Genomic DNA, 14,524 nt, shown 5'->3' with positions numbered 1-14,524 from the left:
TGTGCCTTTTGGTGAAGGCATTGAAACCATTACTATTCACAATTATTACTAAAAGGCATTGTAGGTGAGCCAGCATATGCTCTTGGCATTTACATGGGTACTGGAAATCCAAACTCTGGTCTTCGTGTTTGTACAGCAAGGGCTTTGCCCATTGAGCCTAAATATTAATCTATTGTATTTCTGCCATTTCTTTGATTTTTTTTTTTTTTTGGTTTTGGTTTTGTCGTGTTTAAGGTTTTTATAGTCTTTACTTGCTAAACTATTGTTCTAATGTGGTTTATTCTTTCCAGTAGCATCATGGATGAGTTTATCTTTGTCTTTGTTCCAATGAATTCCTTGAAGTATCTACTGTCAAGCACTGGACCTTGTGCATGGCACCAACTCCAATGAGTTGAAAGTAGAGCTATAAGGTGCCTAGCTGTGTATCATGAAATCCTTTAGCCTGTTTGAATCATGAAAAGTATTTCTTCTTCAATTATAGCAAATAGTTTCACTGTGTATAGTATTATGAGTTAGTTTTATGCCTTGAACATGAGGTTTTCCTCATTCCTCCAGCTCATGATTTATAGACTTGGTCTTTTCATAGGGTCTTCTATATTATGCTTATCCTTTCTTATTAATTCATCGCTGTCATTGTCTGCGTATTCCAATTCCTCTCTCTCGTCTTCAGCCCTAGTATTCTGTCCTCCTCCTGTTCTGTTCTACCAGTTGGTGAGTCACTCTGTGGAGCTTCCCAGTTGATGCAGTGAACTTTGAATTTCTTGCATTTTACTTGCCTTTTGTTTTGTTTGGGTGGTTTTGATTTTTTGTTTGTTTTTTTGTTTTGTTTTTCATTCTACTTTCATATCCTGCATTGGCTTATTTCTTTTTTGTTTTGTTCTTTTTTTTTTGTACATGCATGTAGTCTATGTATGTGCACATAGCTGTGTATGTTCATTTGAAGGCCAGAGGTCAACACCAGGTTTCTTCCTCTGTCACACTCCATCTCATTTTTTATTTTTATATTTATTTATTTATGGGTATGGGTATTTATGGTATGAGTTTGGCCTACATGTATGTGTGTATACTATATGTGTCAGTGTTCATGGGAGCCAAAAGAGTGGATTAGATCCCCTGGAACTAGAGTTAGAGGTGATTGTGAGCCTCGTATGGGTGCTAGGCTTCAAACCCAAATTCTCTGCAAGAGGAACAAGTACTTTGCAGTGCTGAGCCACCTCTCTATAGAGCCCCTCTGTATTATTTTTTGAGATGAGGCTTTTACTGAACCTGGAGTTCATTGATTTCCTAAACTGGCCAGCAAGCTCTCAGGATCTGCCTGGCTCTGCCCTTCCGGTACTGGGGATATAGACACACCACCATGCCTGGGTTTTAGTGGGTGCTGAGGATTAACTGGCTGAGCCATCTACCTGCTCCACACTCCTTTATTTCTTTTGGCTATTCGTGTTCTCTTATAATCCACTCAGGAGTTTGTGTCTTCTTTGAAATCTTTGAATAATTTATAATCATTCTTGTGAATTAAGTCTTTTGGATTTCATATAATTCATTCCCATTAAAGGGATAAATTTACTGTGGGATAAATGATTTTTGGAGAATTCATTCTGCCTTGAATTTTCATGTTTCTTGTGTTTTTGCACATCTGGAGTTAAATCTTTGGTTGGCTTCTTTTCTTTCTAAATCACAACTGTTCTTCGTGTGAAGTGTTTACAATGTAGGAGAGTGACTGGTTTGTAGTAAGGATATGGAGTTTTCTGCTAGGCTCCAAATCTAGCTTGGTTAGATCCCTCAGACCACATATTCAGGGCACCAGGCTTAATCCCTGATACTCTCCTGAAGGTAGAATACTGTTTTCAAAAGCAACCACTATCAAAGATAGACCAGCCCACTGTGAAAATAACAGCAATGGTCAAATTAAAAGCAGTCACAACCAAACCTTAGGAAGCAGAGGAGCACTGGTGGTACTGTGTGCACTGCAGTGCTCGTCAGTGTGCGTGAGTGGGAGGGCAGAGCAGTGAGACAGTGATTAGTCCTGGCTGGATGAGGCCAGGGGAGAAGAGGGGAAAGTCACAGAGGGACCAGTGAGGTCAGGAGGGGGGCGGTGTTCAAGGCAGAGTATGCAGTGTTGGCTAAAGTTAGGATGAAAAGAAATCCAGAAGGCCTCCTGCAGGAGGCTGCATTAGGAAAATTACATGCAAACCAAGCTGTTATGTTCTAGAAAATCTATCAAAAAAAAAAAAAAATGGGAAAAGACAGTCTTGAAGTGGGAAAAGAGAGCAATAGAAGATAATTTTTTCCTAAGAGGAAGCAAGAAGCCCTAGCCGACCCCTGCACACTAGCCCTTTATGCTCGGCCGAGCCTAGGTGAGCATGAAAAAAGGACAGCGAGTCCTCTGTACCTGCAGCTCCCCCCACCCCATGGCTAGCCATCATTGCCTTCCCAGTCCATTGCCACCTCAATCTTGGATCTTGGGTCTAAGCATAATCTCAGAGTCCTCTCTATTCTTGGGGATACTATAACCTCAAGGATGACACAGATATCTGTAGAAGAACTGACCTCCATCTCCTGAGAAACTGGAGGCAGGGGCAATATTGCCTCTCTATAATCGACTCTTGTCTAACCCATAGCATAAGAAGTGATAACAAACCAACTCCAAAATTTAAGTTCTCTTCAAGTCTCCTCCGGGTTCCTAATTTTTATCACCCCACAGTGTGGATGGGGACCCCAAGGGTGAACAGGAGGCTTCGGACATAGGAGCATGGCAGTACTTACTAAGGAATACCAAGTGTATTGGGGACTTGTGTCTGTTCCTCTACAGACCCTGGCTCTCAGCAGATCCCACCTTGCTAATCAGTGAGTTGATATGATTCAGGTCCTTCCTCATGGCTTTGAAGGATATTGATGGCTAGGTTTCTGCATATAGTCCCAGGATACTGGCTCTGAGGTTTCTGTAGGTGTGATCGGTAGAGGGCCTGGAACCACCAAGCCACTAAACGGCAGTAGTCTTTTTTTAAATGCCATACTCGGGCTGCTCCTACTGACTGTTACTTTGGTCAGGTGCCCAGCAGAGACCTCCTTGTTCTTTATGACCAACAATACTCTGTTGTGTGTAGAAGAATGAGAATTTTAAGATTATGCCATGAATGTCACTTAGTTTCTGTAAGCTCTTGACTAGTCATATTTTAGGCTACCATCCTTAAGTACAATCAACTACCATTTACTGAATACTGGTAATTTCTGTGTTCCCAGTCCTAGGCTCAGCAGATCTTTACAGCAATATTACAAGATAGTTATTTTCACTGTCATTATGGACAATAAACAAATACACAAAATTCATTAACTTGACCAAAGACACTGGCACTTAAGTTACAAAGCAGGGACTCATCTAAAGGTCAGATGGCTCAGAAAGTCTGGCCTTTCCATGACTTCATGTTTCTTCCAAAAACAAGTGAAGTCAGCTGATCACCCCAGTTTTCAGATTATACATAAATATAAATTGCACTGGATCAACCAGTCTAATATGTTTGAGTGGGCTTAACTTGAATAGTAACCTCAGTGGAAATACCAGATTCCAGTCAGATACAGAGGCCAGCTGCATTACACAAGGGTAACAACCAGGGCAAGATGCCTCCAACACTCTTGCAGAGAGAGGGGGAAGTGGGCTCCTATGTCTCCCACTTGCACTATGCCATAGGATCTCACACAAGGAAGCTGTTCACAAGATTGGGGTCTCCTCCCCTCCTTCAGCTTTTTATGGCTTAAATGCTGTATGTCACAGATTGGCTTTCCTAACCTGACAAGATTTAAATTATAATGTGACATTTATATGTTTATTATTTCCCTAGAAGTCTTCTATATTTTCTGTGCCGATGATTTATTTTTTTTAATCCACTCTTTCTTAAAAGTATTAATAATTAATTAAAGCTGGCATTTATCAAATTTTGAGAAATAAAGGAAAAAATCTCAGGTACTTAGTTAACAAAATTATTACATTTAATTAATTTCTTGAGGGGTATACTGTGTTGGTGTCTTGGGGATCAATCTCAGGGTATCAGGTTTTGGCAGCAAGGCCCTTCATTATCTCACTAGCCCTCAAGTAATTCCAAAGAACTTTCCAGAAGTATTAATACACGACTAAAAGCTTTAGGGGGTTGGATAGTATGTCATTCCTTTCAGTTATACACTGCACCTCAATTCTCTATGCATTTATGCAGGAACAGCCTCCTAGCTATTGTGTTATTTTTAGACATACAAACTGACTTGTTCATTGTCAGGCTTCTACGGGGTTGGATTTCTTTCATTCATAGAATAAATTGTATCACTAGATCATATTTTGGAATTTCCAGTAGGCATTAGTTATTTGTTGTGACTTAAATGGAAACTTAATTTAAAAACCCAATTTCTACCTATCTACCACTTATTTGCATTGATAATCCTCCATTTGCACTTGGCACCAGCTACAGTGGTTCTTTGTGTTCTCTAAAGGCCCTTCACTTCACAGCTCACAGCCACGTACTTCCTTGGAGTTTGAATCTAAGCTCTTGCACTTTACTGGGGGGAGGGGGCGTCCTCCTTCACACACCACACACCCCCACCTCCCCCCCCCCTCCTCCCCCGTCTCTGGTTCGTACTATGCATATTCTCAGTTTGGGGTTTTTGTCATTAAAGTTCTTAAAGATGGTACACATATAACGCAAACACATAAGCAAACACAGAATTTTTCTTACTGAATCAACAGCTCTCATCTCTTCTTAGAACAGACTGATTTAAGAAGCATTTGCTAATGCCCCAGCGTCTCCACGTACCCCCTGTGCGCTCCTTTGGAGAGTGTGCTTTGACTCTTATGAAGATTTTCTACTTTACTCTTTTTCTCTTATTATCCAGATTTGTTTAAATTTTAAGACATCTTGTGAATCTTCATAGCATCATAGTTTCTTTTAATCAACCCTTATGTTGGGTACTGAATGTGTTTCATTTCTGTTATCATAAAAATGGGAACTGATTCACTTTCAACAGCGTGTACCTAAGGTGGCATTTAGGATGATGATGGCATTTCCTCTTAGAACCCTTCCGTTTCCTCCAAGGTTTTCCTAGAATAGTTAAACAGGCAAGTGCAAGGGAATTGCAACATTTCTGCTGTCCTCGCCCTCCAAACCTTAGTGGGGTCCCTTCACTCCCTTGCAGCCGCTCCTGCAGGGAGAGGAGGACCCAGGGACACTCCAGGGATAAGTAAGTAGGCACTGGGCAGGGCCCTGGGAGGAGCTGTCAACGAATTAAGAGAAACCTGAAGAGGTCACTAACCCTTTAATAAGAATAAGACCTGTGAGTCACAATGCCTTGCTAGCCAGGCAGTGGTGGCACACGCCTTTAACTCCAGCACTTGGGAGGCAGAGGCAGGCGTATTTCTGAGTTCAAGGCCACCCTGATCTACAGTGAGTTCCAGGACAACCAGGACTACACAGAGAAACCCTGTCTTGAAAAAAACCAAAAAAATAAAAAAATAAAAAAAAGAATGCCTTGCTAGATTATGTGAACAACAGGCTCTCTTCTGCTAAACTCAAGGTTCTTGAACAAAGGAAGACTTCTTTTGGTTACTCAGAATATAGACTAAGTTCACTTTCCTTAATAATATTGGATTTATGACTATTAGGAAAATAATGAAATGAAAGATTCCTTTTCTGTTAAATTTTGATGTGAATTTTCTTAATTATTTTAAATTCGTTATGCTTAAGATCTAAGACCTCTAGCCAGGGGGTGGTGGCGTATGCCTATAATCCCAGCACTCTGGGAGGCAGAGGCAGGTGGATTTCTGAGTTCGAGGCCAGCCTGGTCTACAGAGTGAGTTCCAGGACAGCCAGAGCTATACAGAGAAACCCTGTCTCAAAAAAAAAAAAAAAAAAAAAAAGATGTAAGCCCTCTGCCTATTCAGTGGTCTGAGACTGATGATGGAGTCACACTCTGATCACATGGTGAGGCATGAAATGTATTTGCTTTACACAATCAACCTACTAAAAACAACCTCATACAGATATTCCTTAGTCAATAGAGGGCATTCTTTAGCACTTGGCATTTTCATTTTTTCTAGAGATATTAAAAAATGCCCCCATTGTTTGTCTGTGACAAGGACTTCCAGTAAACAAAATGTTTTTGAAAAGAATGTAAGCAAAGTGTAGAGCAGCTGCCAGGATAGGAAATCAAGAGACTTAGTTTCAGTCCAAAACACATTTTATGTTTTGAGAATAATTGTGTAGGTTGCAGAATGCATATTTCAAATGCTGCATATCCATCTGAACTTTACAATGTTCAAAAAAGTTGATTGTTTCAGCTATTTGTAAGAGAAACTATTTCAAAACTTCTAGCTCTGGTCTTCTGAAAAAAGCCCAGACTGTGTTTTCTTTAGTTAACTTGCATTGTAAAATTCATGTTGGCTCCAGGATTCTGAAGCTAATACATCCTTTAGGCTACAGGAGAAGCTGACCCCTGTACTGACACCACAGAGCAGTTTGATGTGGTCCTGCCCTTTCATTCTGGCCACCACCAAGGGATTTTTAACCAAATGTTATACTTATCGCAATTCAGTCTTGAAAAAGTATTCATCATCTTGGCCAAATCATTTTCCTTCTTGAAAGCTACTGCCCTTTGGCATTTCATCTTTTACCTTAAATATTGAGCAGCATCTTATTTTTTTTCTCAGATATTTACTTTTAAAAGCACTCAGATCTGAGTTTGAAGATTTTCCTTTTCCTGGATTTATTTGGAGATAGCTGTTAATTCTGGCATCACGGATACTCATTAATGTGCATCTCAGTTCTTGGTCCTTCACGTGGACTCGCTGTCATGCGTGCTGTTCGTGGGTCAGACCTCTCTGTCCACAGAGTTGCTGTTCTTGCCATACACCCCTTCACCATTGCCTGGGGACTCCTACTGAGTGCCAAGAATGCCGACTTAGGATTTGTCTTGGATGTAAGGAAAGCCAAACAGGGTTAGTACTTTTCAAAGCCTTTTACATAATTTTCTTCCATAATTTAAATTTTTATTCTTTACTTAAAGAATGATCATTTTTCTTTTGAAAGAAATCTGTAGCAAATGTTAAAATTATACTTTTGGACTCACTTAATAGCAATTATGTGTTTAAAAGGTATAAATAACTTGCAAGCAGACAGTACAAATATCCAGGTGTTCTTATGTGCTGATGACAACAAAATTGAAAGGAAAGACTGTAATAATTCTGACTGGTTTTCTCTGCAGAAGATATTGATTATTTGTGTGTGGTGAGAGATTTGGAAAATTCAATTAAAGGAGTTGTGCAAAGGTTTCATAAATTTCCCTTCTACAGCGTGTACACAGACATTGTTGCCTTTTAAATCAATGCAGCACTTCACAATATATTTTCTTTGAAACATAAAAATAAATAACATTTAAACAGTTCTGCTTACTACAGAAACAAATTTTATTTTCTGTGAAGCATTTAGTCATGTGCTACCACTGACTCAGATCCATTTGCCAGCTGTAACAAATTTTATAGACACTTCCCTGGAGACATAGCTCACGTACTATGAATTTTCAAATGAACAAATGGTGAAGAAGGGGTGTCAGCAATATAAAAATTGATCAGTTAAAAGATAAAAGCATAAGTAAAGAGATTTGTATGGTGGCCTTAATAGGTTTTATTAAATAAAAATACTATAAAAAGACAGTAATGACTAGACTGAGAACTGACTGTTCTTGAGGAGGAGAAGAATTATCCTGGCACATTTATAGAAAATGGTTTTTTGTTGCCTGACAGGTGAACATTTTCCATTTTAACCCTAAAAAGCAGTCAGAAAAACTAACCCCATCCCCAGGACTCACATCAAACTGTTCAGTGGCATACATATTTTAGACACATAAGTAACAACGTATATTTGCATTATTATATAGCTAATTATGTTAGGTGGTTTGCTGTCTATCAAAGTCTCAAAAGAGGAGGGAGGTCATTTGTATTCACACTTGGTTGCAGCCCACGGAATGCCCGGGCTCCTGCTGCTTTCCTTCTCAGAAGCTGCTTCTCTTCCTTCTCAGCCTCCACATTTCCTGCTAATCTCACTGTAAAGTCAAACAGGGCGTCTTCTGTGAAGCTCACCACTCTGCTAGGTGAAGCACAACTGTTTCATGTTAGGCTCCTGTGATCCTTGTCAACTGTTAACTGTGTGTAGTGCATTGTCACTCAGATGATTGGCCTTCTTGTGGCCTCAGCCAGAACCTGAAGAGAAAGAGCTAGGGTGTAACTACAGTAGAGCACCTACTTAGAACCCATACCAAATGTCCCGTAAGCAGTACAATGAATGAGTGACTGGGTGGATAAATGTCTAGTCTAAGAATTTGTAAAATATTATCTATCAAAACTAAATATATTACAGCACAAGAAGTGTTGCCTGATTCTAAGAATTATCTAAACATTTTCAAACACAAATTTTTTTGGTTTTGTTGGGTTGTTTGATGTGTTTTGAGACAAGGTCTCACTATGTAGTTCTGGCTAACCTAGAACTTGCTGTGTAGATTAGGCTGGCTTCAAACTCACAGAGATCCATTTGCCTCTGCCTCCTGGGTGCTGGGATTAAAGGTTCAAATGTTTATGGTTGCTCTATGTTCCTCATTAACTTAATGTTTACAGCATGCCTGTTATGAATTAGTCTTCTGGCCTTAGGGATGCCAACAAAACAACAAAATATGACGGACCTCCTCCTGCCCTCAGGAACATAGAGTCCAGCACAAAGGACAGGTAACCATAGTGATGTGTAAAAGAATAGTAACAGTATCATACTGATGCCTTTGGTATGATGTACAAGCCAGATCACCAATTTCCTGCTATTATCATTTTAAGATGTATATTCTGAAGTAGAGCGTATTAGATGTTGAAATAAAAATTATAAAGCCCAACCTTGTTTATTATGTAAAATAAAAGTTTTTTAAAAGATTTATCTATTTTTATTTTATGTGTCCAGGTGTTTTCTTCACATATGTAAATGTACCTCATGCATGCAGTACCCACAGGATACTGAAGAGGGTGCCCAATCCCTTAGAGCCAGAGTTGCAGATGGTTGTAAGCTGCTGTACCTGGGTCCTTTAGAAGAGCAGTGTGTACTCTTAACTCTCCAGCCCCCAACTTTATTTTAATCTCACTTGATTTGATATTAACGTTGTATCAGATAGTGTGGCAAGCTATTTTGAATTTTTTTCTGAAAAAAAATTTCTTTTTTCATATAGAACATCATCTTGACAGCTTTGAATTTCTTAAAGCCATTTTGAACTGAGGTAATGTCTTGCTTTTCTAACTCAACTAATCTTGTTAAATTTCACTGTTTTGTTCATGTAAAAGCATTTTACTTACATTGTAAAAATTAATTTGTTATAGCTTTCTTTTAAAGCAATTATATTGTTTTATAAAGCAATTATATTGTTTTATAAAGCAATTATATTGTTTTATAAAGCAAAAATTATCTTGTCTTTCTCGTATCTAACTGTACCATAAAGACAGTCTCACCATGCCATGCTAGGATGGGTTCAGAACATCACTAGCTAGAATAGCCTTCTTGCTTTGGGCATTTCCTTCATCTCATCCACACCTCTGGCTGGCCCTCACCCTGGTCAATAGAGCTTCCCTCCCAAGAGTAGACACAGCCTCAGGGCCTTGCTGTTTCAAGTATAGTTACTTCATCACTTCTCCCTCCTCAGTTCTTCTTCCTGCTTCCTTTCTAGGGTTTATAGCACTTAACTCAGCTAAAAAATAAAAATAAAAAAATAAATAAAAAACTCAAAACACATTCAGAAGTGCTATTATCTAAAAGCATTTTAGATGTGGGGACAAAAACATTTTTGAGCTATACTAACTCACAAAAGTTCCGACTCTTGGTTCTAGGTTCTGGCCCGCTGCACAGATACTGTGACTCACTGAGGGTCACAGCATCAGCTTGGAGAAACAGAATGTCCAGAGGGCAAGCCTCTCTGGCACAAAAGCATTAGCAATTAACATGGATCAGGTCGTAAAGCATAGCGGAGTCCCCTGAAATCCATATGGAATCTAACCTTGAACTCCACGTACTGCCCCAAACTGGAGGCAAAACTTAAGCTTAATTTTTCAGTCTCTGAAGACCACAGCCTGGCCTAATGTTCATGACTGCAGCTGGACTGGCGAGGACAGGGGAGTCTCCTGACCACGAGACAGGAAGCACAAAGGCCCATGAACTTGAAATAGGCAGTGATAGCGAAACTACACATGAGAAAGAATGGTGTGTAAAATTAATGACCTATAATATCAGTAAAATGTAGGCCAGTAAATGTTCTGGATTCTGCCTTTCATGAGGTATAGAGCCAAGGAAAAGTTGATAATGGTTATAAACACTGCTTCCTGCTCTGAGCACCAGTGAAGCAAAAGCAGTATTAGAAAATTCACAACAGACATACATCGACATGGGAAAGTGTGACAAGGTAGTTAGAGACCGAGGCCTTCAACCAGCTCTAGCCTGTGTAGTGCACACAGCTGTAACCCCAGCACTGGTGCAGCTGAGGTATATGCCTGAGCTTTATAGCATCGAGGATGTCTTAAAGGTAGGTGGGACTCTGCTGCTAATTTACTTACATTACCTCTGTCCAGGAGCACTTACAGTCTAGTGACAGATGCCATGTGCTTAGCAGATGGGTGAACTGAATATTGCTCTTGGTTTCTCCTTTTTAAAAAAGACAGGGTTCCTGGTTCTGGAAAGACTCAGTGAAACAGTATTCGGCAAAACCAGAACGGGAAACTGGGAAGGGGTGGGAGGGAGGACAGGGGAAGAGAAGGGGGCTTACGGGACTTTCGGGGAGTGGGGGGGGGCTAGAAAAGGGGAAATCATTTGAAATGTAAATAAATTATATCGAATAAAAAAAAATTAAAAAAAAAAAAAAGACAGGGTTCCATGATCTAGCCAGGCCTGACCTCAGCCCTCCTCCTTCACCTTCCTAAGGGCTGAAATGATGGGCTTGTACCAAACATATCTGGCTCCAAAAACATGGGCATTTTTGATAGGTTGTATTAATATTCAGAAAGAAGTATGTAAGCACAAAAAAAAATTAGAAAGCGAAACTAAGAGAAAGGGTTCTGACAACACAGAGAATCATCAGGCTCAGATAATCAGATAATTTCTGCTCAGCAGCAGAGATTGTAAGACAGCAAGTGTCTCAAGAATGCCTTAGAATATGTGGTTACTATGAAGAGGGAACACTGCCACAACCTGCTATACCATAACAGAAATCTTACTAAGTGTCTTGCTTGATCCTGTATATGACCTCAAAATCTTTTTCAGTAGGTCTCCCAACAACCAGTTGACTAACTATTTTTTTCAATGTTGTGTCTGGTGTAAGAAGAAGAAATAATAGCTTTTTAAAATGCAAAGATGTTCAATGCCCTCTCTAGCACTTAGTTTTGGCCTATACTTGACCTAGGTTCCCCTCATGCTGGGCTGTAAGTGGGAATTGAATTATTAGCCTAACTAGTATCTCCTTTGTGGTAACATTTTAATGAGAGCTTTTTCTCTCCTTTCTAGTGTTACCTTCAAGTCTGACAACTGTGCCAACCTACCTGGATACTAGTCAAGCCATAAGAATGCAGACCAGCCTGAAGTAGAGTCAGTGAAAGACTTTTACATTTGCAACCCTCTTAAAAGACAGGTAGACAATATGTTGATTATTCTAAATAGGAAACAATAAAGGCATCCACTGTGAACTGATTTGTGTGCAAAAATCTGTGTATATGCTGTGTGTGTGTTTGTGGGTGCAGGTATATATTTACCATGGCATATGTATGGAGCTCAGAGGACAACCTCAGGTGTCAGTGTGTTTCCATATTAAGACAGGGTCTCTTGTTCAAATATATACACCAGTTTATCTGTGAGCTTGTGAGCTTGCAGTGAGGGCTGGGAGTCTATGCGCATGCTACTGCCTCTGACTTTATATGGGTTCTAGCAATCAAATGCAGGTCTCACACAGAGCCATCCCCCAGCCCACTACTGTGCATGATTTCTAACTGCTGATGAAAACAAAGGAAAGAGCCACACGCCTGTAGGAAGGTTTCAGTCAGCAGTTGCTGCTACCTTCCCTGACACAGTGCTCCTAAATGAGATTCTCCGTCACCACTAGGAGTCCCCAGTGGGACACACTGAATAGGAATCTGTCATAGTCACCACACCCCCACTTCTTGGCAGCTGTTGAAGGAAGCACCTGCTGGAAGCCCCTTAAGGTATGTAGACAAAGGCATCTAAATTGTGTTTTCAGTGGGTCATACTGGAGTATCAAAATCCTCTCAAATGTATTTCTCATATTTCTTTACACAAAGTAAAGAATGTTGTCAGAAGAGCAGACAAATCTGTGAAGGTGAATCCTGCTCAAAAGACTCAAAAATGAGCAAATGGGAGTTTCTCAATGTCTAAACCAAGTACCAAATTGTATGGCAAATAGCATTTAAATCATTCCTTAAGTGATGTATGAGATGTATGTTAATTTGGAAATTCGTGATGATGTAATAACTATCTTTTATATCCCAACGGCACTTAGAAGAAATGCACTCACATTGCATGAACAGTGTCTGCATCTGCCTGATCATATTTAAAGCACAGAAGAAACGTGTGTAATTAATCTGCCCAGTAAATACCAACTTGTAGCACTAGGCAGGTGCAAGTCTAGATAAAATTTCTTGCAGCTAATTTAAACTTTCTGCACACACCAGCAGATAACCTCAATGTAAATAATACATTCTCCTGGACTCTGAGCCTTGCAGTACAGGAGTCTTGACTTATGTACTGTGTGCCACAGATGTTTCTATATACTTTTAACATTTCTGGTTAGAATTGTAACTCTAGTTTTGTAGAGTAATATACTTTACTGGAACTCACAATTATCCAGGTGAACCAGCAACCAGCTTTCCCATGTACAGTTCTAGCTACTTATTAATTTACAGGTTATTTTATGTCTATTGAAAATTTAGAAGTGTGTTGAGGAACTGGTGTCTTGGATGTGGACTATTCCACTCTAGGGACCATTGTTTGTGCTTACTGAGAAGATTATTGTGACCAATGTAAGATTTTATAAATCTAGAAAACTGAAATGAACTATTAATACAGACATCTAAATATAAGTTGGTTTTAAAGTAAATTCAAACTTCAATGAATGTAAAGAAAATACCTTTACTATTGGGCAAGCGCATGGTCCCTTCCAGGGACCATGTTTGAAGCATTAGCTTAGATGTGTGATTCTCTGTGGTTTGTGTTACAGTATACCATCAGGATAAAGAGGGGAAGGGGAGTCATCCCTACAACCTGGGTTCTAAAATATTTATACTTGACCTGAGCTGCAAGGAAAGAAATGCCTTGGCACTTGCACTAAGGCTTGACAAAAATACTCTAACATGTTACTTGAGTCTATGACATTTTGAAAATAAAAGCCTTGAATGGAAATGTGAAACAAAAATTAAGGTTAAAAAGAACTCATTTTTCACTTAGAAACATTTCAGATTGATATATTAAATTTTTTAAAAGTTATTACTATAAATGACATTGGCACTAAGTAGTAGTTCAATCAACTATTCAACCTAACTGCCTTCTAAGTTTACAGGAACTGTTTAAGCAAGATTCTTTTTATATGTGTCTGTGAAATATAAAGAATACTTACTGATATGTCTTCAAGTAAAATGTTAATAAAATATAGTAATATAAATTGTTCTAACATTGAAAACTAGGGTGCAAGGTAAAACATTTTATAAAGTACCCTGAATTTGAGAGTAAAGGGTTAAGAAGTGGGTTGGTTTCAGATGTAATGAGTTATGTAGGTATGTGCTTAAGGAGGTTACTGTATGTTTGACTTCTTGATACACTGAGCATTTGCCTTTCAGAACAGCTGGGTCTGCTGACAATCACTTCCCAGTTCTGTTCACTGTAGATCAGATGACTCTCGCTTTATCACCCTTAGAGGCCACATGAAGGACAAAGCAGAAAGATCCACATACAAAACTAATATTTATATGGAGGGAGGGGGAGAGGTGGACCTGGTCCTGATCCTCTACAAAACAGAAACCACTTGAGAACGGGAACCATTATGTTCCTCCCCACATTCTCGAGCTGTAATCTGTCCATCTTTTGGTCCCTCCATGGAACAGTGGGCTGTTTGGCCACCTGGACCTATAGAAGTACTTTGCTTCCTCCCTGTGGTTTATGATTTGGACAGAAAGGAAAATGATTCTGGAATGCTTTATATGGAATGAACCTACACCCCATTCTCTTCATTACCCAAGTCCATGAGGAGTGGAGAAAGCTGCACTTCCAACAATGCCTCTTTCACTCTAAAGTGTATCTGAAAAGAATAGAACTTCATCTTGACAAGGAAGAAAATGAGGCTTCTGATCTTTACTTAATTTAGTATCAGTATCTATTAAAAGATCCTATATCCTGATGTTCGTTGAGAGTCTGAAATTTTCAAGGGAGGATCTGGTGCTTTGGAAGCTACCTACAGCAAGCACAAAGCA

The 14,524-nt window shown here is 39.5% G+C and overlaps 1 protein-coding gene across 4 annotated transcripts in view; it reads left to right on the top strand.

Moving 5' to 3' along the window:
* Itgb3bp (integrin subunit beta 3 binding protein) overlaps window positions 1-11,738 on the top strand; it is a 56,577-nt gene extending 44,839 nt beyond the window's left edge. For 3 of the 4 annotated variants that reach the window (XM_052176837.1, XM_052176838.1, XM_052176834.1), the window contains one exon: window positions 11,556-11,738. In XM_052176837.1, the coding sequence (XP_052032797.1) occupies window positions 11,556-11,635 (80 nt within the window). In that variant the 3' untranslated portion in view covers window positions 11,636-11,738. Of the gene's footprint in view, window positions 1-9,240; window positions 9,289-11,555 lie in introns of all 4 variants that reach the window. The other variant, XM_052176835.1, reaches the window with a different exon arrangement.
* Window positions 11,739-14,524: the final 2,786 nt, after the last annotated feature.

The sequence above is a fragment of the Apodemus sylvaticus genome, chromosome 3, assembly GCF_947179515.1.
Source record: "Apodemus sylvaticus chromosome 3, mApoSyl1.1, whole genome shotgun sequence".
NCBI classification, from domain to species: Eukaryota; Metazoa; Chordata; class Mammalia; order Rodentia; family Muridae; genus Apodemus; species Apodemus sylvaticus.
The sequence above is the reverse complement of the archived record's forward strand: the minus strand, read 5'-3'. Positions and strand labels throughout refer to the sequence as shown.